Raw genomic sequence first — 25,609 nt, forward strand, 5'->3', positions numbered from 1 at the left:
CTGATTCATCTAAGATAGCATGGGATCTCTTGTTCGGCGAATACCATGGTGGTGATCAGGTTAGATCTGTAAAACTTCAGAATCTTAGACGGGAATTTGAGTATGCTAGAATGCGAGATGATGAGTCCCTATCTAGTTATCTTACAAGATTGAATGAACTAATTAATCAGATGAGAACATTTGGTGAATCTCTTTCTAATAAGAGACTTGTGCAGAAGGTTCTAATTCGTCTGAGTAAACCGTATGATTCTATTTGCTTGGTTATAGAAAACACAAAGTGTCTAGAGACTGTAGAATTGCAGAAAGTAGTTGCAATCTTGAAGAGTCAAGAACAACAGTTCGATTTACATAATGTTGATACCATTGAGAAGGCATTTGCATCATTCTCAGTGAGTCCAAAAGGGCAAAATAAGAGTGAGACTAAATCTGGTCCATCGAAATTTAAGAAGAATTGGAGTTCTAAGGAGAAGAAATGGGATTCAAAGCCTCGGTTTCAACAGAAACCTTTCAATAGTCCTGCATCAAATTCATATCAGTCACAGTCAATGGGTTAGGAAGGTACCAAATCACAGTGTAGAGTATGCTCTAAGTTCCATTTTCGTGAGTGTAGATATAAGGGGAAGCCCAAATGCTATAATTGTGATAAGTTTGGTCACTGGGCTAGAGAATGCACTGCAGGAAATATGGTGCAAAAGGCAAATTCTGTAAATCAAGTGGAAGTGACAAGAAATTTGTTCTATGCTAATTGTGCAATTTCAGAGACAAATGTCAATGGTAACTGATACATAGACAGTGAGTGTAGTAATCATATGACAGGGAATGCTAATCTTCTTGTTGATATAAGGACAAATGTTGCTGGAAAGGTACAAATGCCCACTAGTGCATTAGTAAATGTTGCTGGAATGGGTTCTTTGGAAATTAACATTAACAAAGGGAAGAAGTACATTAGGGAAGTCATGCACTTGCCATGATTGAAAGAAAATTTGCTCAGTGTGGGACAAATGGATGAGCATGGATATTATCTCTTGTTTGGAGGAGGCATGTGTAGTATATTTCATGGACCCTCTCTTGATAATCTTGTCATCAAAGTTAAGAAGAAGGAAAATAGATGTTATCCTCTTTCTCTGTGGAAAAACAGTCAACTTGCTTTGAAAGCTAGCATTGATTCAAGTTCTACTTGGATTTGGCACAAGAGATTAGGACATCTAAATCTCAGAAGCCTTAAACAACTCAGAGAGAATGAAATGGTACATGGTCTTCCACATCTTGAAAATGTTGATGGTGTATGTGATGGATGCCAGTTTGGGAAACAACATCGTGATTGGTTTCCAAAAGAGAAAGCTTGGAGAGCAAGTAGTCCTCTAGAGCTTGTGTACACTAATTTGTGTGGTCCTATGCAAAATGAATCAATTGCTGGGAATAAGTACTTCATGCTTCTAGTTGATGATTGTACAAGAATGTCATGGGTTTATTTCCTAAGACAGAAATTTGAGGCTCTAACTTATTTCAAGAAGTTTAGAGCAATGGTAGAATTACATAATGGTTTCAAAGTAAAGTGCTTAAGAAGTGACAAAGGAGGTGAGTTTGTATCAAATGAATTCAACCAATTCTTAGAGACTGAAGGAATACAAAGACAAATGTCTATGGCTTATACTCCACAGCAAAATGGAGTAGTGGAGAGGAAGAATAGAACAGTTGTAGAAATGGCCAAAGCAATGCTTCATGATAAAAGCTTGACATACTTTCTGTGGGCAGAGGCAATACACACGGCAGTGTACATTCTAAATAGATTACCTACAAGAGCACTTGATAATCTAACACCATTTGAGGCCTACAGTGGCAAAAAACCAGGAATTGGTCATCTAAAAGTGTTTGGATCAATCTGTTATGTGCATATACCATCTGAGATAAGACAGAAGCTAGATGCTAAGAGTGTCAAATGTGTGTTTGTTGGATATGCTACATGTGAGAAGGGATACAGGGTGTTTGATCCATGCACTAAGAAGTTAATCTTGTCAAGAGATGTGTTGTTTGATGAAACTATAAACTGGAATTGGAACGAAAATTCAGAGAATCCTGTTGCTGTAACCTACATTCAGAATTCACATAAATTGAGTGAGTTTGAAGGTAGTGCCTCAAGTTCTTCTATTCATTCTCATACTGAAGAACAAGAAAACAGCATTCATGAATCTGTAAAGATCTCTCAGCCTTATGATCATACTTCAGTGAAATGGAGAAGCATAAATGACATTATGGCACAGTGCAACCTTTGTATTGTGGAACCTGAGAAATATGAAGAAGCTGCACAAGACAAGGCTTGGGTAAAAGCAATGGAAGAAGAATTGTCAATGATTGAGAATAATAGAACTTGGGAGCTTGTAGATAGACCAAGTGATAAACATGTCATTGGAGTGAAATGGGTGTTCAAAACTAAGTTGAATCTGGATGGCTCAGTACAAAAGAACAAGGCAAGACTGGTTGCAAATAGGTATGTGCAGAAACCAAGAATCGATTACAATGAAACTTTTGCTCCGGTTGCTAGATTGGACACAATAAAAACCTTGATTGCTCTTGCCGCACAAAGAAGCTGGAAGTTATATCAACTAGACGTTAAATCTGCATTTTTGAATGGAAAATTGTAGGAAGAAGTATATGTTGAACAACCTGAGGGATTTGTAATTGATGGAAAGGAGGACAAAGTCTACAGATTGCACAAGGCTCTTTATGGGTTAAAGCAGGCACCTAGAGCTTGGTATGGGGAAATTGATAACTACTTCACTAAGTGTGGATTTACAAAAAGTTTGAGTGAAACAACTCTTTATACTAAGACAAAAGGAGATGATGATATCTTAATTGTTTCTATCTATGTTGATGACATAGTATATACTGGAAGCAATCAGGAAATGTTGAATGAGTTCAAAGAAGACATGAAGGTGAAATATGAAATGACAGACCTCGGGCTCCTCCACCATTTTCTAGGAATAGGAGTGATACAATCTGACACAAGCATTTTCATTCATCAAAGGAAGTATGCTTCTTCTTTGTTGGATAAATTTGGCTTGAAGGAGTGCAAATCCGTTTCCATACCTCTAGTTGCTACTGAAAAGTTAAGCAGAGATGATGGAAGTGGTGCAGCAAATGAAGAGCAATATAGAAAGATTGTGGGGAGTTTGTTGTATCTTACTGCTACAAGGCCGAATGTGATGTATATAGCTAGTTTACTAGTTAGATATATACATTGTCCTACAAATAAGCACTATGGAGCAGCCAAGAGAGTGCTCAGATATGTCAAAGGGACACTAGATTATGGTTTGAAGTATGAGAAAGGCAAGAAGGCAGTTTTGGTTGGATTTTGTGATAGTGATTGGGGAGGATCAATTGAAGACAGCAAAAGCACCTCAGGGTATGCTTTTTCTTTTGGAAGTGGAGTGTTCTCATAGGCTTCTGTGAAGCAAAGCTGTGTTGCTTCCACTGTAGAAGTAGAGTACATTAATGCCTCTGAAGCCACAACTCAGGCTAGTTGGCTCAGATTTGTCTTGGAGGATTTTGAAGAGCTACAAACAGAAGCAACTCCTCTGCAGTGTGACAATACATCTGCAATTTCAATCACTAAGAATCCAGTGTTCCATTAGCGGACAAAACACATCGATAGGAGATACCATTTCATCAAAGATGCTCTGTAGCAAGGAATAGTCTATTTGATCTATTGTCCTACCAAAGAGCAAGTAGCAGACATCTTTACCAAAGCTTTACCAAAAGAAAGGTTTAACTATCTCAGAGACAAGCTAGGAGTCATATCAGCTTTGGACTTAAATGGGAGTGTTGAAGTATAAGTCTAAAGCTGATTAAAAATAAGTTGTGATGTTAATATGTGTATGCACCTATGTTAAATACTAAGTGAGAGGGTATATAGATATAAAAGGCCATGAGTGTCATGTGTGATGATCTTAGCTATTAGCTAAATGAGTGGCTGAGATTTATTTTAATTGTATTGATCCGGCTCAGCTTTGTAAAAGCTTTATATCTCTCTTTGCAAGTTGTGTGCAAGAGATAGAGAGACAATTAATGAAAACAAAGTTATTCCTCTGTGACTTTGCAGAAGAAGAAACAACCACGTTCTTCTCTCCCTGTTTTTCTTCCTAAACAATTCATCTCCTCTTCTTCCTTAGAATTAACTCTATCAAACACTAACAATTATGTCGGATCGATTTAAAACCTAGACCCTCTTCCTCCCGGAGCTCACTTCTCTCAACCGCATATATAAAAAGCTAGGTAAGAAAATAAACAGGATAGGGTTTTAACCACTGTTTCTTTTTGAATTCGTCATTACAGTGATCATGGGAGCAAACATGGCCAAAATCCTGTGGTTTGCCAAAGCAGCAAACAGAAACCATGTCAACAGTAGTATTCACAACTTACGACAAGATTTTTGGCGTCGGCTCCTCATAATTATACAAGAAGATTTTTGGGTCCAGTTTCAACAGAGCTCAACTACCTAGATATGAGAGAATGATGGTTGCCAATTTCAACAGACAAGCAGCAACAGCCAAGCCGAAAAATATCGAAAACCCCTGTCTTGATCTTTTTTACAATGTTGTCAAACCCTCCTTTAGCACATTGAAGCGGCTGCTCCCGCTGGCCTGATCCCACAATCCCCTAACCGCCGTGAAGCTCATCTGGAACCTGCTACAACACAAAATATTAATGGACGTGGATGGAGAAGCCTATCACGTTGGAAAAGCCTACAGAGAAGCGTTCTACACCGCGGCGTGTTGGCTACACCAACACCACCCCAAAACCCTAGCGTCCAACATCACACCCACGTTTACCCTGTCGTTCGGGTGCTTTAGTGACACCGTCCGGATTCTGCACCTGCTTCTAGAAGGCCAAGATCCTGAATTATCAGTTTTAAGGTACGCGGACTATCAATTTTTGCACGACCGGATTTTGGATCTTTTTATGCAGCACCTGAAGTCTGATATTGAAAATTTGAAGCAATCTGATACTAATGATGGTGGCCGCCGCACGTCCATAAGCGAGGCTGCGTTAAGTTGCAATTCCGATTGTGAACTGTACGCCCAGGCCTATAGCACCACGAAGATGCGTGAAAGCATTGCAAAGAAGTTTTTCCCACGAGCGGAATGCCAAGGTGATGCTGCGGAGGCAGATTATGTCGACATGGTCCTACAACGCCTCACGAATGAGGTTTTGATGCCCTTAGACAAGGCCTTCTATGACCCCAGAAATGATCCGCCAGTAGAAGAAGAAGAGGATAGAAGCCGTGTGGTTCACAAGTATTTGGAGGAGGTGAAATCTGGCAAGACGAAGATCGTGGCAGATGCTTTGCTGCCACATGAGATCATACGCAATATACATCACTGGAATGTTGGGGTAGTGGCTGAGCTTCAGTGGATAGCAATGGTGGAGGACTTCAAAAAGCAAGGCAAGATGAACAACTGCTTGGCTGTATGTGACATCATCAACTTGACATTAAAGGACGAGGTCCCCATTGCTTTGGGACTTTTGGTGTCTGAATTGAGTGAAGAGCCATGGAAAGGGAAAGTGGTCAGTCACGGTTCTTGCCCTGAGATGCATTTGATATCAGGCAAGGACGTTAGGTACGGGTGCGAATTCGTTAGGAGGTTATTGAATCCGATCAACCCGTATCGTGATTTTGGCAGTCTGTTTGATTTGATTTTGGAAGTGGCTGTGAATGAGAATTTGAAGCCGGAGCAAATGGTTCGGAAGGTTTTTGTGTTCAGTCACCGAGACTATGATTATAAGATTGGTGATGAAAAACTAGTTGTCAGTGATTAGGAAATGTAGGTTATTTTGAGCATGACAAATCCGGCCTAATGTTGCAAACATGTCCAAAAACAAAAGCATGTTAGACTTTTGTTCTTTATTAATTTTTGGAAATTAAAGGCATGTTAGATTGCTCTATAATTTCTAACGTACGGTTTGTTTGACTGGTTCCTTTGGTTCCCAAAATATGTAACAAAACTAATGTCACAACGCTTGAATAACGAGACAACAGAATTAGGGCCCTCTTCAGTAAAAATTGTAGCATGAATTTTCTTTTTCCATTAACAATCCATTAAATTGTACTGTCTACGTTTATGAAAATCAAGTTACAATTTCTCAAGTTCTAAATGCTTCATTGTACAATGACTCCGAGTTGAAACTCGAAGATTTCTATGTCATAGATTCTGTAGCTGTTTTGACGAATCACAAGGCACAAGTTCAAAATATGGGGTGGATTTGCTTCTGTTTCTGTTGGCGATGGCCTGCGAATTAACTTTTCTAGTAACGGCAACCTTTCTCAGATCATTTCTCTTCATCCTCAGAGCCTGATTTTGCAAAAACTGTTTCAGGCTGGGTTTGCGCATAGACTGGTGCAATGTACTTACGCTCTTTTGCTGCAACATCTGCATACTTGAGTATGGCTTCTCTTGGATGTTCGTCCATCCACGTCTGAGATGGGACTCAAAGGATCAGTATATATATTTTCTACAGTTACATTAAATCCGGGAACTAAAGATAAATATTTTTATGGGGGAAAAACATTACCTTCATGAGGTACTGGGTCAATAAGCTTCCTTTACTTGCGCCAACTCTTCCACCAAAACCTGGTCCCATCATGGGGAGTTCGGGCTTATGGGCTTTCAGTGGGTCTTTCAGTGCTTTCTCTCGCTCACGCTTATGGCTTGGCTGATCTCTGAATAGGGTAGAGCATGAGGGTTGTGAATCACTGGTTTTGCCTCAAAATCATCAATAAACTTTTTCCTGGGGGCACACGCAACACAAACGAGGGCTCCTCTTTCACTAAGAGCAGCTCCAGCAGGAGCTCGTGCTCGAGGGACAGGCTGCGAAACAAGGCTTGATTGCCCGAGGGAGGAAGCCTAGCGTTGGCTGGCGAGACAGCCCGAGCAGGCCCGAGCGCCAGGCTCGTCGATTCGTGCCAGCCCGAGTGCCCGAAGGTAGTCTGACGTGGGCTGACGTCAGGGCGATGGCGACGCCAGCCACATGGTGGACGGGACTTCCCTTTCTCTCCCTCAACCTTCATGGTTCTTGAACGACGTCGTTGTCTCACAGTGTATGGGCGGCGGCGACTGCGACGACTCTCCCCAATGCCTCTGTCTCGTGACCACCACCGCCTTGCCGAATTGAGCAAGTGCTCCAGAACCCACCAACTTGCCGGAGTTTGCTTCGAGGAGGGGACCAAAAACTGGGCAAGGTTTCAGTGAAATTGCAGGGGGTTAAACATCTGGTTTCGAACTGGAAAAACACCACAAATCTTGTCCCAAACAACATTAAGACATAATGAAACAAGATTTTCATAGAGAACCTCACCTGTGTTCGAGTTTCAGATCTTGAAGTTCTCGGTTTCAATGGCGGTTTACACCGTGATGGTTCGATGACGCATGCAACGGTATAGCTAGGATCCTTTAGTCCCAGAGATTAAGGTTTCATGGTTTTGGAGTTTGATTTGTTTAATTTTTGAAGAGGAAAGTGGGTGAGAGCTCTCGGAGCTCTAGAGAGAGTAAGAGTGTCGAGAGTTTAGAGAGAGAGAGGTGAACTTCAAAATAAATGGAGAGAAGTGAGAAAGATGAGTGCAAAGAGGGGGAGTGACGTGAGCAAGTTGCAAAAAAATGTTATTATTTTATTTACTTATTGTCAGGGCTATTCAAGTGTAGGGGTGGAGATGCAAAAGGCAACTGTTCGTTAAGGGTAGTTACTGTTCACTGGTTGGATTAAACAGTGAATAGCCTGGGGGGAGGGTTCCCGCTGGAACTGCTCTAAGTGTTGGATCATATAACACATGAATTCCTCCTTGGCTTTTATCTCCTGATGTTGCAAAGATTTAAAAAACACAGGCATGTAAGATTTTTCATTTTTTTTAATTTATGTAACTTTTGAGTATATTTCCATTCTTCATAAATTGTGCATGCATGCATACGAATGTATTGTGTGGTTCCCAAATAATCAATGTGCGCCCTAGAACAGTTCAGGAAAATGATGGACTAAAAAAGCATGTTATCAGTGAGAGCATTACCTGATTGAGTTTTGGGTGCCAGGCACACTGCACAACACTGGACGTGGGGGATATCCCAACCTTCGAAACAAGTTCAAGTTTTCCTCGATCAAAGAAGCATAGCAAACCTCCAGTGGTGCTTTCCCTTTCAATAGACGTTCCAGTCAAGAAGAGTTGCTCATCGGGACTAAATGCTAAATTAGTTTGGGCATAGTTGTTTGGGAGATCCTCAAACGCCTTAAGAGGATCCTTCATCTGACGCAAATCCCAAACCTGGTACACATTATGGAATTAGTAGGGAAATACACAACAGACAGAATAAATCTCGACGAAGCACATCTTAGACCGGTAATAAATAGCAGTATACTCTTTAGACACGAAATTCATTACCTTCAATGTACCATCAAGGTTTCTTGACAGTAAAATTCTCCCATCCACAGAAAATTTAAGCCCGGTAATATCGTCTGAATGACTATTCTGGATGTGTATATCTGGCCTACTTCCCCCATCCAGGCTTAAGGTTCCATACCTGTCAGAATGATACATGTAATGTGAGAAGGAGCTGATGCAAACAGTGAACAACATAAATCTATCTATCCAACCAATGCAAACTTCCATTTGTGAGCTAATTCACTACTGTGGTTATTGAAGTAAGAGATTCCAGCCAATACCTGTATAGAACCATGTCCTATACCACCAGCAATGCGTTTTCCGTCGCAATCCCAAGCACAGGTGGTGACCGGAACTCTTCCAGGCCTAGCAAGTTTTGGCTTGATTACCTATTAATTGATATATAACATAATTTAGTCTTAACACATCAAGTTCAGTAATATGCATTCTCAATAACAAAAGCAAAACAAAGTCTCAACATTAGAAATCAATCTAACATTACATACAAACAATGTTTGATTCGTAATCCAATTCACTATTACATAAAGCAATTCCAAATTCAACAATGTTTGATTAGTTATGCAACTCCGCCTATGTCTTACATGGCCGGTCCCAAGCCCGGATAAAGGAGGAGGGGGAGGGCGTCAGGTAGTCGACAGCCGGCACTCCATGATCACGTCGAATCCTTATGAAAATGAATCCAGAACAAAATCGCGCTAAAGCTAGGGCGTCACCCGTAAGTGGCGCGCTGTGTGGCCCGAGCACAGTGATAAGTGAGCAAGGGTCGCTGTATCTCCATCGGCACCCGGATGCAGTGTTAAATGAGCAAGGGGGCCATAGAAACTTCTTTTCGAACGACTCCACTCAAAGTTGTTTGGGAGCATATGCTCCTATCAACTTTACCCGGGACACACAAAAGAAGTACTTTGATCCTATTAGACGGGGGAGGGTGAAGAAGCTAGGACAGAAGGGTAGAGTTCAAGAGAGCAAAATGCGTTTAGGAACGTGGAATATAGGAACCTTAACGGGAAAATCTATGGAAGTAGTGGAAGTTATGGTGAGGAGAAGGATAAATATTATGTGCCTACAAGAAACTAAGTGGGTTGGTAGTAAGGCAAAGGATCTAGAAAACTCAGGGTTTAAACTTTGGTATTCGGGCACAAATAGAACGAGAAACGGTGTTGGCATCATCGTGGACAAGACCTTGGTATAAGATGTTGTAGATGTCAAGAGAATAGGAGATAGAATCATGGCAATCAAGATTGTAATAGGACAAGAACTTATCAATGTGATTAGTGCGTACGCACCTCAAGTAGGGTTGGATACGAGTTAGAAGGAGAAATTTTGGGAAGACCTTGGAGACTTGGTGCAAGGAATTGCTCAGACGGAGAAGTTATTTATAGGAGGAGATTTAAATGGACACGTGGGCAGGGAGACAGGCAACTATGGAGGTTTTCATGGTGGCCATGGTTTTGGGGAGAGAAACGAGGATGGGGAAGCCATCTTGGATTTTGCAATGGCATATGATCTCTTCTTAGCCAACACCTTTTTTAAGAAGAGAGAAGAACATGTGATCACCTACAAGAGTGGGTCGTCAAAAACACAAATAGATTTTCTTCTAATGAGGAAAGGGGATCGTATAACTTGTAAGGATTGCAAAGTTATACCAGGAGAGAGCGTGGCTAATCAACATCGCTTATTGGTGATGGATGTACATATCAAAAGAGTAAGACAAAAGAACAAGACTTGGAAGTGCCCAAGGACTAGATGGTGGAATCTAAAAGAAGAAAAACAAGCCATTTTCAAAGAGAAGGTAATCACCCAATGTGTGTGGGATAGAGAGGGGGAAGCTAGCCAAATGTGGGATTCCATGGCTAGTTGTATCCGAAAAGTAGCAAAAGAGGTATTAGGAGAGTCCAAGGGCTTTGCCCCACACCAAAAGGAATCTTGGTGGTGGAATGAGGAGGTACAAACAAAGGTGAAGGCTAAGAAGGAATGTTGTAAAGCCTTATACAAGGAGAGGACCGATGAAAATGGTGAAAGGTATAGAAAAGCGAAGCAAGAGGCGAAGAAAGCTGTCAGAGAAGCTAAGTTAGCGGCTTACGACGATATGTATAAACGACTAGATACCAAAGAAGGAGAGTTGGATATCTATAAACTATCTAGAGCAAGGGAAAAGAAGACAAGGGACCTAAACCAAGTGAGGTGCATCAAGGATGAGGATGGAAAGGTTCTTGCTACAGAGAACGCGGTTAAAGACAGATGGAGAGGTTATTTTCATAATCTTTTCAATGAAGGACATGAAATGAGTGCTTCTTTAGGGGAGTTAAGTAACTCAGAAGAGTGTAGAAACTACTCTTTTTATCGTCGAATCCGGAAGGAAGAAGTGGTTGTAGCTTTGAAGAAGATGAAGCATAAAAAAGCAATAGGCCCAGACGATATACCAATCGAAGTGTGGAAACTTTTGGGAGAGACAGGTATAACATGGCTCACTGACCTTTTCAATAGGATTTTGAAAACGAAGAAGATGCCAAATGAGTGGCGAACGAGCACTTTGGTGCCTATCTACAAGAATAAGGGCGACGTACAAAATTGCATGAACTATAGGGGTATTAAGCTAATGAGTCATACAATGAAGCTCTGGGAGAGAGTCATTGAGCATAGATTGAGGCAAGAGACACGGGTTTCGGACAACCAATTCGGGTTCATGCCAGGGCGCTCAACCATGGAGGCAATCTATCTCTTACGAAGATTGATGGAAAGATATAGAGATGGGAAAAAGGATTTACACATGGTCTTTATAGATTTGGAAAAAGCGTATGATAGGGTCCCAAGAGACATTCTTTGGAGGATTTTAGAGAAGAAAGAAGTACGAGTAGCATATATCCAAGCTATAAAGGATATGTATGAAGGAGCAAAGACTGCCGTAAGAACTCATGAAGGACAAACCGAAAGCTTTCCCATAACTGTAGGATTACATCAAGGCTCATCCTTAAGTCCTTACCTTTTTGCGTTGGTAATGGATGAGTTAACATGACATATTCAAGATGATATTCCTTGGTGTATGCTTTTCGCAGACGATATAGTGTTGATAGATGAAACTCAGGAAGGGGTAAATGCAAAGCTTAACCTTTGGAGAGAAGTGTTGGAATCTAAAGGTCTTCACCTAAGCCGATCAAAGACAGAATATATGGAGTGCAAGTTCAGTGCAAATGGAGGCCAAAACGAGTTAGGGGTGAGGATCGGAGATCAAGAAATACCAAAGAGCGACCGTTTTCGTTACCTAGGATCTATCTTGCAAAAGAACGGAGAATTAGATGGAGATCTCAACCATAGAATACAAGCTGGATGGATGAAGTGGAAGAGTGCATCCGGCGTGTTATGTGACCGCCGTATGCCACTGAAGCTCAAGGGAAAATTTTATAGGACGGCAATAAGGCCGGCGATGCTGTATGGCACAGAATGTTGGGCGGTGAAACATCAACACGTACACAAAATGGGTGTAGCGGAGATGAGGATGCTTCGTTGGATGTGTGGGCACACGAGAAAGGATAAGATTAGGAATGAGGATATCCGGGGTAAAGTAGGAGTAGCCGAAATTGAAGGAAAGATGAGAGAAAATCGGTTACGGTGGTTTGGACATGTGCAAAGAAGGCCTACTGACGCTCCGATTAGAAGATGCGACTATGGGACAGAGGTTCAGGGCCGAAGGGGTAGAGGAAGACCTAGGAAAACTTTGGAAGAGACTCTAAGAAAAGACTTAGAGTACTTGGATCTAACGAAGGACATGACACAGGATCGAGCACAATGGCGTTCTAAGATTCATATAGCCGATCCCACTCAGTGACTTGGATTTTCCAAGTCTCCAATTGAGAAGTTTTCCTCACTCGGAAAATTAAGGGAACACTACCCCAACCTACATGCTCCACTCAGAAAGCTTCAACATACAAGCTTCAACAAAAGAAAATTCAAAGAACTTAGCGAATAAGGCTTTGGTGTTTTTAACACAGTACGTTGAAATGAAGGAAAGCTTATTTATTGATATCCCCAATAAGCTACAAATATGTACATATACATGAGTCAAAATAAACACACAAGAGGGAGCCTTCATAAAGGTTGCTTAGGAGAAGTCTCAGCAGTCGGTAGAGCCCCAGAAAGAGAAGGCACCGGAGGGGGATCATTTGGAGCCTCAGTACTGGACAGAACCCTAGAAGGAGGAGGCATCAGAGGTTGATCATTTGGAGCTTCATTACGCGGTACAGCCCCAGAAGACGAAGGCAATAAATGCCTTTGGAACAAACCCACAAATCTCTGATGATCAAGTAAAACCTGACCATCAGTTTCCTTCATCTGGTCAAGCTTTCTCTTCATGTTTGTAGCATAGTCATGTGCGAGCCGGTGCAACTGTTTATTCTCATGCTTGAGCCCTCTAATCTCCTGTTTGAGACTCATCACTTCAGCCGCCAATGATTCAACTTGTCGGGTTCGAGCAAATAGGCGTTGGGCCATATTAGACACAGAACCTGCACACTGAACACTGAGAGCCAGCGAATCCTTAACAGCTAACTCATCAGACCGTTTGGAAAGTAGTCTGTCATCTTTGGGAGTGAGAAGGTTCCTGGACACCACCGCAGCGGTCATATCATTCTTCATCACGGAATCCCCAACGGTAAGAGGACCAGTAGGGGAGACGAAGGATGGGCGCCATATGTTGTCTGGAGAAGGCGGGGCTGCCTCTTCAACAAGGTTCAAGTCAAAACGACGGTCGGAGGGGCCAGACATTTTCAAAGTTGTTGAAGAGAGAAGAGGTCGGACAAATCAAGATCTTAGAAGTGCAAGAATGAAGTTTCTACTGGTGGAGATTCAAGTGTGCTTTGGAACTTAATGCCAGCCCCTATAAAAATCTGCACTCGACGGAGCTTCAGAAATCGAAGAGGCGCCTGCTCAGAAATCGAAGAGGCGTTTGCTTTCTCAAAAGCTGGGCTGCTTAGAGATCACGAGGGTTGATCTCAGAAATCGAAGAGGCGTTTGCTTTCTCAAAAGTTGGGCTGCTCAAAGACCACGAAGGCCGATCTCAGAAATCGAAGAGGCGCTCGCTTTCTCAAAAGCTGGGCTACCCAGAGACCACGAGGGCCGATCTCAGAAATCGAAGAGGCACCTACTTTTCCAGCCTTGTCAGCACCTGTCACACGCACACTCAGCTTTGCGGAAATTATGGGCATTCTGTCGATGACTTCTGGGGAAGTAGAAAACACATGAATCTTACTGTTCAATCACCCACTTCCCACACGCAACAATAGCTCATGGGTACCACAGATAACTTTGCCAAAGTTGAGCACGTGAAGCTTGCAGCTCCCACTACATCGCTCTGACCAAGAAGGGTAAAAGAATAACAAAGAAACAGCACTAACAAAGTTTAGACCCATAAATTTTGAAGGTCTAGCTACCATATTATTACCCACAAGGGTAAAGGAACAGTACCACTGCTGGATAATTGGAAAGTCCCTATGTGTCAACCTCTGTGCTTCGTGGCAAGGTAGACTAGCAAACATGCCCAACCTTTACTCACATTCGAGAAAACACTCCCAATAAGATTGCTTGCTCCAAAATCGAAGAGGCACCGTCCTCCGAATCTCGAGAGCCAGACTCCCAACATGACTACTTTCTTAAAAATCGAAGAGAGGGTAAAGGAACAGTACCATTGCTGGATAATTGGAAAGTCCGTGTGTGTCAACCTCTGTGCTTCGTGGCAAGGTAGACTAGCAAACATGCCCAACCTTTACTCACATTCGAGAAAACACTCCCAACAAGATTGCTTGCTCCAAAATCGAAGAGGCACCGCCCTCCGAATCTCGAGAGCCAGACTCCCAACATGATTACTTTCTCAAAAATCGAAGAGACTGCTCCCCGAATCTTCGAGAGCCAGACCCCCAGCATGATTGCTTTCTCAAAAATCGATGAGGCATCGTTCTCCGAATCAATCGAAGAGGCGCTCGCTTTCTCAAAAGCTGGGCTGCTCAGAGACCACGAGGGCCGATCTCAGAAATCGAAGAGGCACCTACTTTTCTAGCCTTGTCAGCACCTGTCACACGCACACTCAACTTTGCAGAAATTATGGGCATTCTGTCGAAGACTTCTGGTGAAGTAGAAAGCACATGAATCTTACTGTTCAATCACCCACTTCCCACACGCAACAATAGCTCATGGGTACCACAGATAACTTTGCCAAAGTTCTCTGCCAAAGTTGAGCACGTGAAGCTTGCAGCTCCCACTACATCGCTCTGACCAAGAAAGGTAAAAGAATAGCAAAGAAACAACACTAACAAAGTTTAGACACATAAATTTTGAAGGTCTAGCTACCATATTATTACCCACAAGGGTAAAGGAACAGTACCACTGCTGGATAATTGGAAAGTCCCTGTGTGTCAACCTCTGTGCTTCGTGGTAAGGTAGACTAGCAAACATGCCCAACCTTTACTCACATTCGAGAAAACACTCCCAACAAGATTGCTTGCTCCAAAATCGAAGAGGCACCGTCCTCCGAATCTCGAGAGCCAGACTCCCAACATGACTACTTTCTCAAAATCGAAGAGAGGGTAAAGGAACAGTACCATTGCTGGATAATTGGAAAGTCCCTGTGTGTCAACCTTTGTGCTTCGTGGCAAGGTAGACTAGCAAACATGCCCAACCTTTACTCACATTCGAGACAACACTCCCAACAAGATTGCTTGCTCCAAAATCGAAGAGGCACCGCCCTCCGAATCTCGAGAGCCAGACTCCCAACATGATTACTTCCTCAAAAATCGAAGAGACACTGCTCTCCGAATCTCGAGAGCCAGACCCCCAGCATGATTGCTTTCTCAAAAATTGAAGAGGCATCGTTCTCCGAATCTCGAGAGCCAGATACCACAGACCACTTTTTTCAAAGTGCTCTGACAGAGTTAAAACATGTGAAACTGGCAGCTCCCACTACCGTGCTATGACCAAGCAGGGTAAAGGAATAACATTACTACTTGTTGTTAGGGAGACTCCTATATATGTTGACCTCCATCCCCAACGGACAGGCAGACCTGCAAAAATGCTCAACCCTTCATCATATCTGAGAGGGCACTCCCAACGAAGCCTTTCGAAATATTCAGCTTTCTTTCCCCCCGATAATACCTCTGCAAACAAGCTATACTAGAGCAAGAATATCTCATATCATCAGGGTTAAAAGCAAGAGTATCCCATATCATGCTTTTTCCCTGTCTTTTCCTTTGGCCTTGTTTTTACCTGCAAGACAAGGAGAAAGAGAGCAATCAGTCAGCACTTGGAATCAAGCTTCCAGCCAGGAACTGACTGCCTGGAACCCCTTACCTGATTACTTACCTGGCATTGCTCTCGAGTACTCATCTTCAACATCTTATGTTTCCAGGGAAGATTCCGCATCTGCTTGAGGAACAGATAGGGCAAATGCGAAGGATACAAGGAAGCATGTGGAGACAAGCGTAACAGCACACGTGCCGATACATCCATTACTCTGTCAAAAGCAAAAGTATCCCATATCAGCAGGGTGGAACGTACTCTAGATTTGATGGACTTGTTTTGACCCTCAAATTCTCCAGTCGGCCTTATACTCTGGAGGAAACCAGAAAACCCTTCAGCTCAGTTCAAGAATAAGCCTGTGGAAAGTTACTTCTTCAAAAGCAAAAGTATCTCATATCATCTCTTCTCATTTTTCTTCTCTTTATCCTTCATGCTGCTGCAAGATGGGGAGAAGGTGAACAATCAGTCGGAGCTCTGATTGCTTACCTTGTCTGTCACCTCTTTCAGCAGACCCCCTAGCTCGGCGACTTGGAGGACTCCTACTACATGGTTTGTATCGCGCTTGACCAAGCCTGAAACTACAAGTAAGCTTCAAGTGAAATTGATACATTACCTTGTGCATCTCCACCAGTTAAAGATACCACCCCTGGATGGAGGAAGAGTACTTCCAGAGAAGATGCCACATCTACCTATGAGACAGATAAGGCAAGTCAAGACGACACCACACTCCGATACTTAGAAGTTTCGTGATTATGAGATCATTCTCCCATAATATTTCCTAATGTCATTTGTAATAAATCATTCACTTGTACTCACTAAAGGAGAGCTTGAACCTATGTACTTGTGTAAACCCTTCACAATTAATGAGAACTCTTCTATTCCGTGGACGTAGTCAATCTGGGTGAACCACGTACATCTTGTGTTTGCTTTCCTATCTCTATCCATTTATATACTTATCCACACTAATGACCGGAGCAATCTAGCGAAGATCACAAAAAGCGACCGTTTTCGCTACCTAGGATCTATCTTGCAAGAGAACGGAGAATTAGATGGAGATCTCAACCATAGAATACGAGCTGGATGGATGAAGTGTAAGAGTGCATCCGGCGTGTTGTGTGACCGTCGTAGGCCACTGAAGCTCAAGGGAAAATTTTATAGGACGGCAATAAGGCCAGCGATGTTGTATGGCACAGAATGTTGGGCGGTGAAGCATCAACACGTACACAAAATGGGTGTAGCGGAGATGAGGATGCTTCGTGGGATGTGTGGGCACACGAGAAATGATAAGATTGGGAATGAGGATATCCGAGGTAAAGTAGGAGTAGCCGAAATTGTAGGAAAGATGAGAGAAAATCGGCTCCGGTGATTTGGACATGTGCAAAGAAGGCCGACTGACGCTCCGGTTCGAAGATGTGACTACGGGACAGAGGTTCAGGGCCGAAGGGGTAGAGGAAGACCTAGGAAAACTTTGGAAGAGACTCTAAGAAAAGACTTAGAGTACTTGGATCTAACGGAGGACATGACACAAAACCGAGCGCAATGGCGTTCTAGGATTCATATAGCCGACCCCACTTAGTGGGAAAAGGCTTTGTTGTTGTTGTTGTTGTTGTTGATTAGTTATGCATGGCAAACGAAACATTACTTTTAAGCAAATCAAAAACAATATCGAACCTATTTCTGAGTTTTGAAGTCATTGACATCCCAAATACGCAGCGATCCATCCTCGGACAAAGTCAAAATCGTGTCTTTACTTTTCGGATTCCACTCTCCACAAGTCAATCCCGAAATCTGGCCCTTGGTGTTCTTGAGATCACGAATATACATGTCCCGTTTGACAAACTCCCCCAGAGTAATTCCATCACGATCATAAATCTGCAAAATCTGCACGAAATCGAAAAGGGTATAAGCAATGCAAATTGCCTATCATACACCAACCCCAATTACACAAAGGGGTATGTTATCCACACACTCTTTTTATTTCTCACACACCCTTCTAAATTTTGGCCGTCAAATTGGATGAATCGAAGAAAATCAAAGATAAAAAATAACAAGAAGTGGTGAGAAATAAAAAGAAGTGTGTGGATAGCTCACCCCATACACAAAACCCAAATCAAATAATGCAAAACAATAACTGGAAGATGAACTGTAAGGATTGAGCACTACCTTTGCCGTAGCTGAGCCCGTAACACAGAGAAACCGGTCCGCTGTGGGGCTCCAGCTGATGGTTCGAACTTGGTGGCCTTCCGATGGCTCGAGCTGCCGGAAAGACTGCAACTTTGAATTCATTCCCTGGAAATCGTACATGCACACGGAGTAGTCGTAGCTGCCGGAAACAACTCAAGAGCCAGTGTGATCGTCGGCGAGGGCAGAAACGACTTTTGTGTGGCCCTTGAGAACAATCTCATTGCTCAGCGGAATCCGAAACCTGTTCTCGAAATTCGCCTCCTAATCGGAATCGGAATCGGAGTCGTCCCTACTGGACCCCGCCGGCGGCCTCGGTGGTCCAATCATATCACGCTCGTCGTCATCGTCGTCGCCAAGATCGGACTGCGGCAGCGGAGGGGGTGGTCCAACCATGGCATCGCCATCGTCGTTCTCGTTAAAGACGGGGTCAGGGTTAAGGTTTTTGGGGGTGCGGAGGGAGCTGAGCCAGGTTTGAGGGGGAGAGAGAAGGTAGGCCATTCGTTTTGACAGCGTCTGAGGAAGGTTTTTCCGTAGATTTGTTGGTGACGGAAGAACGAGTCGTGTTATGAATGGCCTTCGAGAGAGGTTTGAGACTTGGATTGCTTCCCGAATGAGAGAGGAAACGCAGCCCTAATTCCGTCGTATATCTCCGCCTCGTCGTCCGCCACTGGACTTTGTCTCTGTCTCTCTTCACGGCACTGTTCCTCTTCTTCTTCTTCTTCTCCTTCTTCTGCTTCTTTTCGTCGTCGATGGCTGAAACTTCGACGTTTTTCTGGTGTTTTCCGACAAAGGCTTATGCGTCTAGGCTCCACCGCCATTAACCGGGAGAAATAGCTGGTAGGCTAGCCCAATTTTTGTGTTTCTCGGACTGAGCCCAAATTCTAAAGCCCAATGTACTTTGGTACCCAATCCCTAAAATTTAACATTACAACATAATTCCAAAAGGTAATTTTACGGACATTAAATTTTTTAAACCAAATATTATGGTTGTAAGCGATTGAATTATTAACTAGATATCGATTAATTAATAACTTATTTTCCAACCCCATAAAATAAAATTTTTATTATTGTTAACTAAAGTGATTTTAAAATAGAATATTCTTATTATGGTATTCCGAGTCAATATTGATACACATAATAAATTATAATTTACAATATATGATTTAAAACTAGGGAACTTTCATGAAAATGGCTTGGGCTAAGTTTATTTTAATAAAAAAAACCATGTTATAACTTTATGGGTTAAACTCTGTTTACTACTCTCATGTTTCGTGGTTTTCAACATTTAGTACATCAAGTTTTTTTTATCCCAGAGTCATACCTAAAATGTTAATTTTGAGACAGTCTCATACATCTGTTAGTCAAATTGTTAGTTCTCCCGTTAAGTGATGACGTGACACCCAGGTGGCCAATGAATGGGTGCCACGTGTCATTAAAAAATTAATTAAATAAAAGTTAAAAAAAAAAACCATCCCTCCCCCCCCCAACCCAGAAGAAGAAGAAGAAGAATAAGAAGAAGAAGAAAAAAATAACGAATCTGCAACCTAGAAGAAGAAAAAGAAGAAGGAGAAGAAGAAGAAAAAGAAGAAATAAAAAAAAAACGAATCTGCAACCCAGAAGAAGAAGGAGGAAGAAGAAGAAAAAAAAAAAAAAAACGAATCTGCAACCCAGAAGAAGAAGAAGAAGAAAAACAAATGAATCTGCAACCTAGAAGAGAAGAAGAAGAAGAAGAAGAAAAAGGAGGAGGAAGAAGAAAAAAAAAAAAAACAGCCCAAACCCAGTTCATCCCCCCCTGCGATCCACCTGCCTTCCCCCCGCCCCGCGACTGCGAACGCGTACCCAGAAGGTTCTTCGTCTTGGTTGCAAATTCAGTTTTTTTTTTTTTTTTTTAATTTTTTCGTTTTCTTCTCCTTCTTCCTCTTTCTTCTTCTTCTTCTTCTGGGTTGCAGATTTGGTTTTTTTTTTCTTCTTCATCTTCTTCTTCTTCCTCATTTTTCTTCTCTTTCTTCTTGGTTGCAGATTCGGCTTTTTTTTCTCTTCTTCTTCTTCTTTTTCTTTTTCTAGGTTGGGGGGGGGGAGGAATGGTTTTCTTTTCTTTTTTTTATTAACTTTTATTTAATTAATTTTTTTAATGACACGTGGCGCCCAGTCGTTGTCCACCTGGCCGCCACGTCATCACTTAACAGGAGAACTAGCAGTTTGACTAACGGATGTATGAGACTGTTCCAAAATTAACACTTTAGGTATGACTCTGGAATAAAAAAAAAACTTAATGTACTAAATGTTGAAAACCATGAAACATAATGGTAGTAAACAGAGTTTAACCGTAACTTTATTTATTCAAAAAGACTTAATTTTAATGAAAACCCCTTAAGTTTTAATAAAAATGACAAAAGAACTTAATTTTGAATGAAAAAAGACATAATTTTAATATTAAAAAAAATCTGACGCTCGAACCTATGTGTCCTCACACAAAAAAACTATTTATGAAACTTCCTACATTGTTTATGAAACTTAGGACATTGTTTATGAAACTTACTACACTATTTTTGAAACTTAGGACACTGTTTATGAAATTTATTACACTGTTTATGAAAATTTATGACACTGTTTATGAAAAAAAGGGCACCATCGAAGCCCAATGGAGAAGATGAGGGACTGCTATGAATGGATGTGGCAAATTCATGCCCAATGAAGAAGAGGGCACCATCGAAGCCCTGAAGGGCCTCACCTTTTCGATGGTGGAAGTTCTGTTGTGCTGCACATCCTTTCAACCACTACAGTTATGCACACGCGTTCCTTTCTCTCTTAAATTTTAAATGCAAAATCAATTTGAACTCTAAAGAAATCTCTATTTCTTCCCTTTATCAATGTTGGCATTAGGTTTTGTGAAAACTTTACAAAAGTATTCCAAATACATTAGCACAGATGATGACTCAGTTAATTCAGGTTTTTTCCGTTATTATAACTTTGTCACATTTTGCAGCCTGGATATCTTCGTGATCTTTTGGGCATTATATCGAACACTTGGCGGGCGCGCTAAGCGAAGCAGAATTTCTTCAACTTATTGGCCGCATATTCGTCCACTGAGTACTGCAATTGCAAGAATATGTGACATTCAAAGTGTATGCATACTATGGAAGAAAGGATTATGTATCAGTATCTAAAGCATTAATCATCCTAACCATAACAGAGAGCATTCGGGGGTTATATCAAATCAATCTCTAAGTTGTTTGTGTTCGTTCCCTAAATTCGCCATGGGCCTCGCGGGCATATCGAAAATTTACTCAAACATGAGATTGTTGGGTGCGGCGTGCCACTACTAGATGCCACTAGTATATGGGTTTTGAATGATTGAGGTTGCGCCTGAGATTGACTTCGAACCAAGAGATGATGCCATTGAGTAGGAGTGGCTCAAATTAAGGTTCTTTGTTTGCCTTAAAGATAAGGACTTTACTTATATGGAGAGATGAAACAATATGTAAATGGTAAGGTTGTTGGAAATGTTCATGACAGAGGAAAGTGAATGACTAATATTGCAGATTGCTTGTAGATTAAATGTGACATCCCACATCGCCCCAGGGAAGTGGATCATGTAAGATTTGTATGTATATTCCCATCTCTACCTAGCACGAGGCCTTTTGGGAGCTCACTGGCTTCGGGTTCCGTAGGAACTCTGAAGTTAAGCGAGAATGGGCCAGAGCACTCCCAGAATGGGTGACCCACTGGGAAGTTCTGCTCGCTTGAATTCCCATAAATAAAACCGTGAGGGCGTGGTCGGGGCCCAAAGCGGACAATATCGTGCTACGGTGGAATCGAGTCTCAGATGTGGTGGGGGCCTGGGCCGGGATGTGACAATTTGGTATCAGAGCGAATCCCTGGCTGGAAGTGTGCCGACGAGGACGTCGGGCCCCTAAAGGGGGTGGATTGTAACATCCCATATCGCCCAGAGGAGTGGATCATCTAAGCCTTATATGTATATTCCAATCTCTACCTAGCATGAGGCTTTTTAGGAGCTCACTGTCTTCGGGTTCCATCAGAACTCCAAAGTTAAGCGAGTTCGCTCGAGAGCAATCCCAGGACTAGGAAGTTCTCGTGTGAGTTCCTAAAAACAAAACCATGAGGGCGTGGTCGGGGTCCAAAACGGACAATATCGTGCTATGGTGGAGTCTAGCCCTTGATGTGATGGGGGCCCAGGCCAGGATGTGACATTAAATGACTGGAAATGAGTTGTACATAAAGACTACAAATGAGATCGATACTACTGGTGAGAAACAGAGCTATTAAACTAGACAAAATATGGCTTTATGAGGGCTGATCCTGAAAATGATTGAGGTTGGGGGCTGACTACAGCTTCGTATGCAAATCTGGCTTGAGTAGAGTTTGTGTATTTGTTTGTTTGATTGGTTGAGTGTCTATAATCATTCTGCCTCTGCTTCTTTATATAGAGATCTAAAAGAGTCCCCTTGCTGAGAACAATGGACTTGCTCGAAAGAAACTCCTATACAACTTGCATTGTGAAATAATATTAAAATAAGCAAGTTTGTATCTCCACCACATGCTTTCACCACATGTCTCCACCACTTGCAATAAACAAACATTTAAAAGAAGCAAAGTGGCTTCTTTCACATGTTCTTTGCAAGAATGTCTGTGTGCCTTTCCAATCCACTTGAAAGCATGCAATTGCTTTGATTAAAGAAAGCTCTTGGCAAACCTCCACCACCAAAACAAAAGGGAAAAACAATATTATAATGTTTAAACTATTCCACTTGCAGCCAAATATCTCTCCAAGTTAAATGTTTTGTCCCATCATCCTCCAAATGCCATATTTGCCATATTTAGCCCGAATGACACTTTTTAGGTGTAAACAGAAGCCCCTCAATTTTTACAAATTTGAGCAAAGTTTGTGAAACTTGTGACTCCCACAGGCTCTCCCAGAAGATTGATGATATAGCAGGCATAAGAGATATTGAGCATGAAAAACATCGATCATAAAGGGAAACTTTGTTTGCTATGACTTTTCAACAGCCTTGGTGGCTCTAGTGCTGCTAAGAATGATGTTGAAGGAAGAGGCATATTTTTTTCATTGGTTTGAAATGCCATAATGATGATGTATTTGTTACGTGTTTTTTCTATCACTTGAGAGCTTATGTGATGGTTTTTAATTAATATTTTAATCCGTAAACTGATACTATTCTTGTGCATTTAGTGAATTCTTATTACAGCTGGTTCGTTATGGGATACCGAACCAAAAATGGCATACCAAATCCCAAACCAAAAATTTTCAGGACAAAAAATCCGACGACCGATCTCGAACCGAAATTTTGGGATTCTCAAAATCTTTTCGATATTTTGGGATTTTCCGAAACCAAACCTGTATCAAAATCCCAATCATCTAGATTGAAATTGAAATCATCTAAACCTACATTAAAAACCTAAATTGAAATCAGAGAGTGTTAGTGAATCAGTGGTCGAGAGAGAGATAGAGTGAAGAGATAGTCAGACGAACCTGTGTCCTTTTCGTGACCCGAGCCCCTAATTCGAAACCTCTAAGCCCTAATTTGAAACCCTAAGCCCCAATTTGAAACCATAACCTTAATTTAAAACCCCACACACATAGAGACTAGAGAGAATTAGTGGTGGGAGATGAAGCCGTGAGGTGTGGTGGTGGCCGGAGTGGAAAGAGTTCGTTGGAGTCAGATTGTGAAAATGTAGGTGGTTGCTGAGCTTCGAATTCAAGAATGAGCGATAGAGAGACAGAGAGAGTCCGAGACTGAGTGAACTTAAGGCTTGAAGGTTTGAGTCCTTCAAACATGGCCACTCTTGGTAAGGATCGACGATGTTATCACCTGAGTTGCTGCCATTCCTGCAACGTGTTTTTCAGTGAGGGATGAGAAGTCGAGAAAGAGAAAGAGAGAGAGAGAGAGAGAGAGAGAGAGATTAGAGAGGTCAGTCAAGAGAGAGGTCAGTCATTTATGTGATGCGGCCGGATTCGAAGACGACAAATAGGAGGAGAAAAGAGATCGAGAGAAATCAGCGAGGATGAGAGAGCAGGGTGAGGTGAGGTCGAGAGAGAGTGATCGAGTGAGGGTTTTATTTGGATATCTCAATCAAATTCGATGACTGTTATAATTCTAAATATATATATATATATATATATTTAAAATTAAATAACATAATATTTTTAATTTCAGTTCGGTTTGGGATTATCGAACGAATGATAATGTGAGACTGATTCCGTACTGAAATTTAGGGATCGGTTCAAGATTGGATACCAAAATTTTCGGGATTTTCGGTTTGAGATTTTTTCGGTTCGGTTTGGAATTTTTGGTATTTTTTTCCACCCCTAATCCTTATACACCAATGCGGTGATAAATGTAATAAAATGACTAACTACATTTTATTTTGAGGTAATTTAACAATGGGCCATAAGGTTCTATTTTTCTCACATTGCACCTTGAATTGATAGAAAATTGGGTAAATTACAAAAAACTACTTCAACTATTGATGTCACGACACTTTCATACCTCATCTTTTAAAATTGACAATGTCATACCTCATCTTACGAATTTGTGACAATGTTAGACCTTCATCAGTTTTTCTGTTAATTTTTCTGTTAAATGCTGATGTGGCCCGACACGTGTCTCACTCACTAATCCAACTGGATAAAAAAAATTTAATAATTAAATATTCAAAAAATTTAAAAACTAAAAAAAAAAAAATGGCCTAAGGATCCGGCTTTCCCTTCCACCCGCAGCAGCACCAACCCTTCTCTCTCTCCCCTCTTTTCCTCCTTCTTCTTTCTGGGCGTTTTTTTTTTCTTTTTCTTTTTCTTCTTCCTCTTCTTCTTCTTTCTGGGTTGCAACATTTTTTTTTCTTTTTCTTCTTCTTTCTCCTTTTTCTTTCTGGGTTGCAGCGTTTTTTTTTTCTTTTTTTTTCTTTTTCCTCTTCTTCTTCTTCTTCTTTCTCCTTCTTCTTTCTGGGTTGCAACGTTTTTTTTTTCTTCTTCTTCTTCCTCTTCTTCCTCATCCTTCTTTCTGGGTTGCAGCGTTTTTTTTTCCTTCCTTTTCTTCTTCTTCCTCCTCTTTCTTCTTTTTGGGTTGCACCGTTTTTTTTTTTCCTTCTTCCTCTTCTTCTTCTTCCTCCTCATTCTTCTTTCTGGGTTGTAACATTTTTTTTCCTTCTTCCTCTTCTTCTTCTTCTTTCTGGGTTGCAGGGGGTTGGGTTTTTTTTTTTGGGGGGTGGACCCAGTCGAGCGAGGCGCTGGAGCTGCGCTGAGGCAGAGCTCCATAGCGAGAGCTTGGAGAAGTGGGTCTCGCTATGGAGAAGTATGTCTGTGGCTAGTGGCGGTGGCGGGTATGGGTGGTGGGTTTAGGTGCAGCAACAGGTGTTGTAGGAGCTGGTGCAGCAAATGGCAGTGGTGGGAGGGGGAGATGTTGGGGCGGGTGGGATTTGGGTTGGGGTTGGGGGAAGACGGGAAGGGGAAGAAAGGGTGAGGGGATTAGGGTGCGCAGAGAGGGAGAAGAGAGAGAGGCGAGAGAGAGGGGTCCCAACATCCCTTTAGGCCATTTTTTAATTTTTTAATTTTTGAATATTTAATTATTAAAAATATATTTAATTATTTTTTAATCCAGTTGGATTAGTGAGTGGGACACGTGTCAGGCCACGTCAGCATTTAACAGAAAAATTAACAGA

The 25,609-nt window shown here is 41.8% G+C and overlaps 1 protein-coding gene and 1 pseudogene across 1 annotated transcript; one reads left to right on the plus strand and one right to left on the minus strand.

Moving 5' to 3' along the window:
* Positions 1–4,704: 4,704 nt before the first annotated feature.
* On the plus strand, positions 4,705–5,817 carry LOC114825135 (uncharacterized). Its single transcript, XM_029103501.1, has one exon. The coding sequence runs from the start codon at positions 4,705–4,707 to the stop codon at positions 5,815–5,817; it is 1,113 nt and encodes a 370-aa protein (XP_028959334.1).
* Positions 5,818–6,061: 244 nt separating this feature from the next.
* Positions 6,062–18,750, minus strand: LOC103435947 (uncharacterized; annotated as a pseudogene).
* Positions 18,751–25,609: the final 6,859 nt, after the last annotated feature.

This window comes from Malus domestica, chromosome 05 (assembly GCF_042453785.1).
Source record: "Malus domestica chromosome 05, GDT2T_hap1".
Classification (NCBI taxonomy): Eukaryota; Viridiplantae; Streptophyta; class Magnoliopsida; order Rosales; family Rosaceae; genus Malus; species Malus domestica.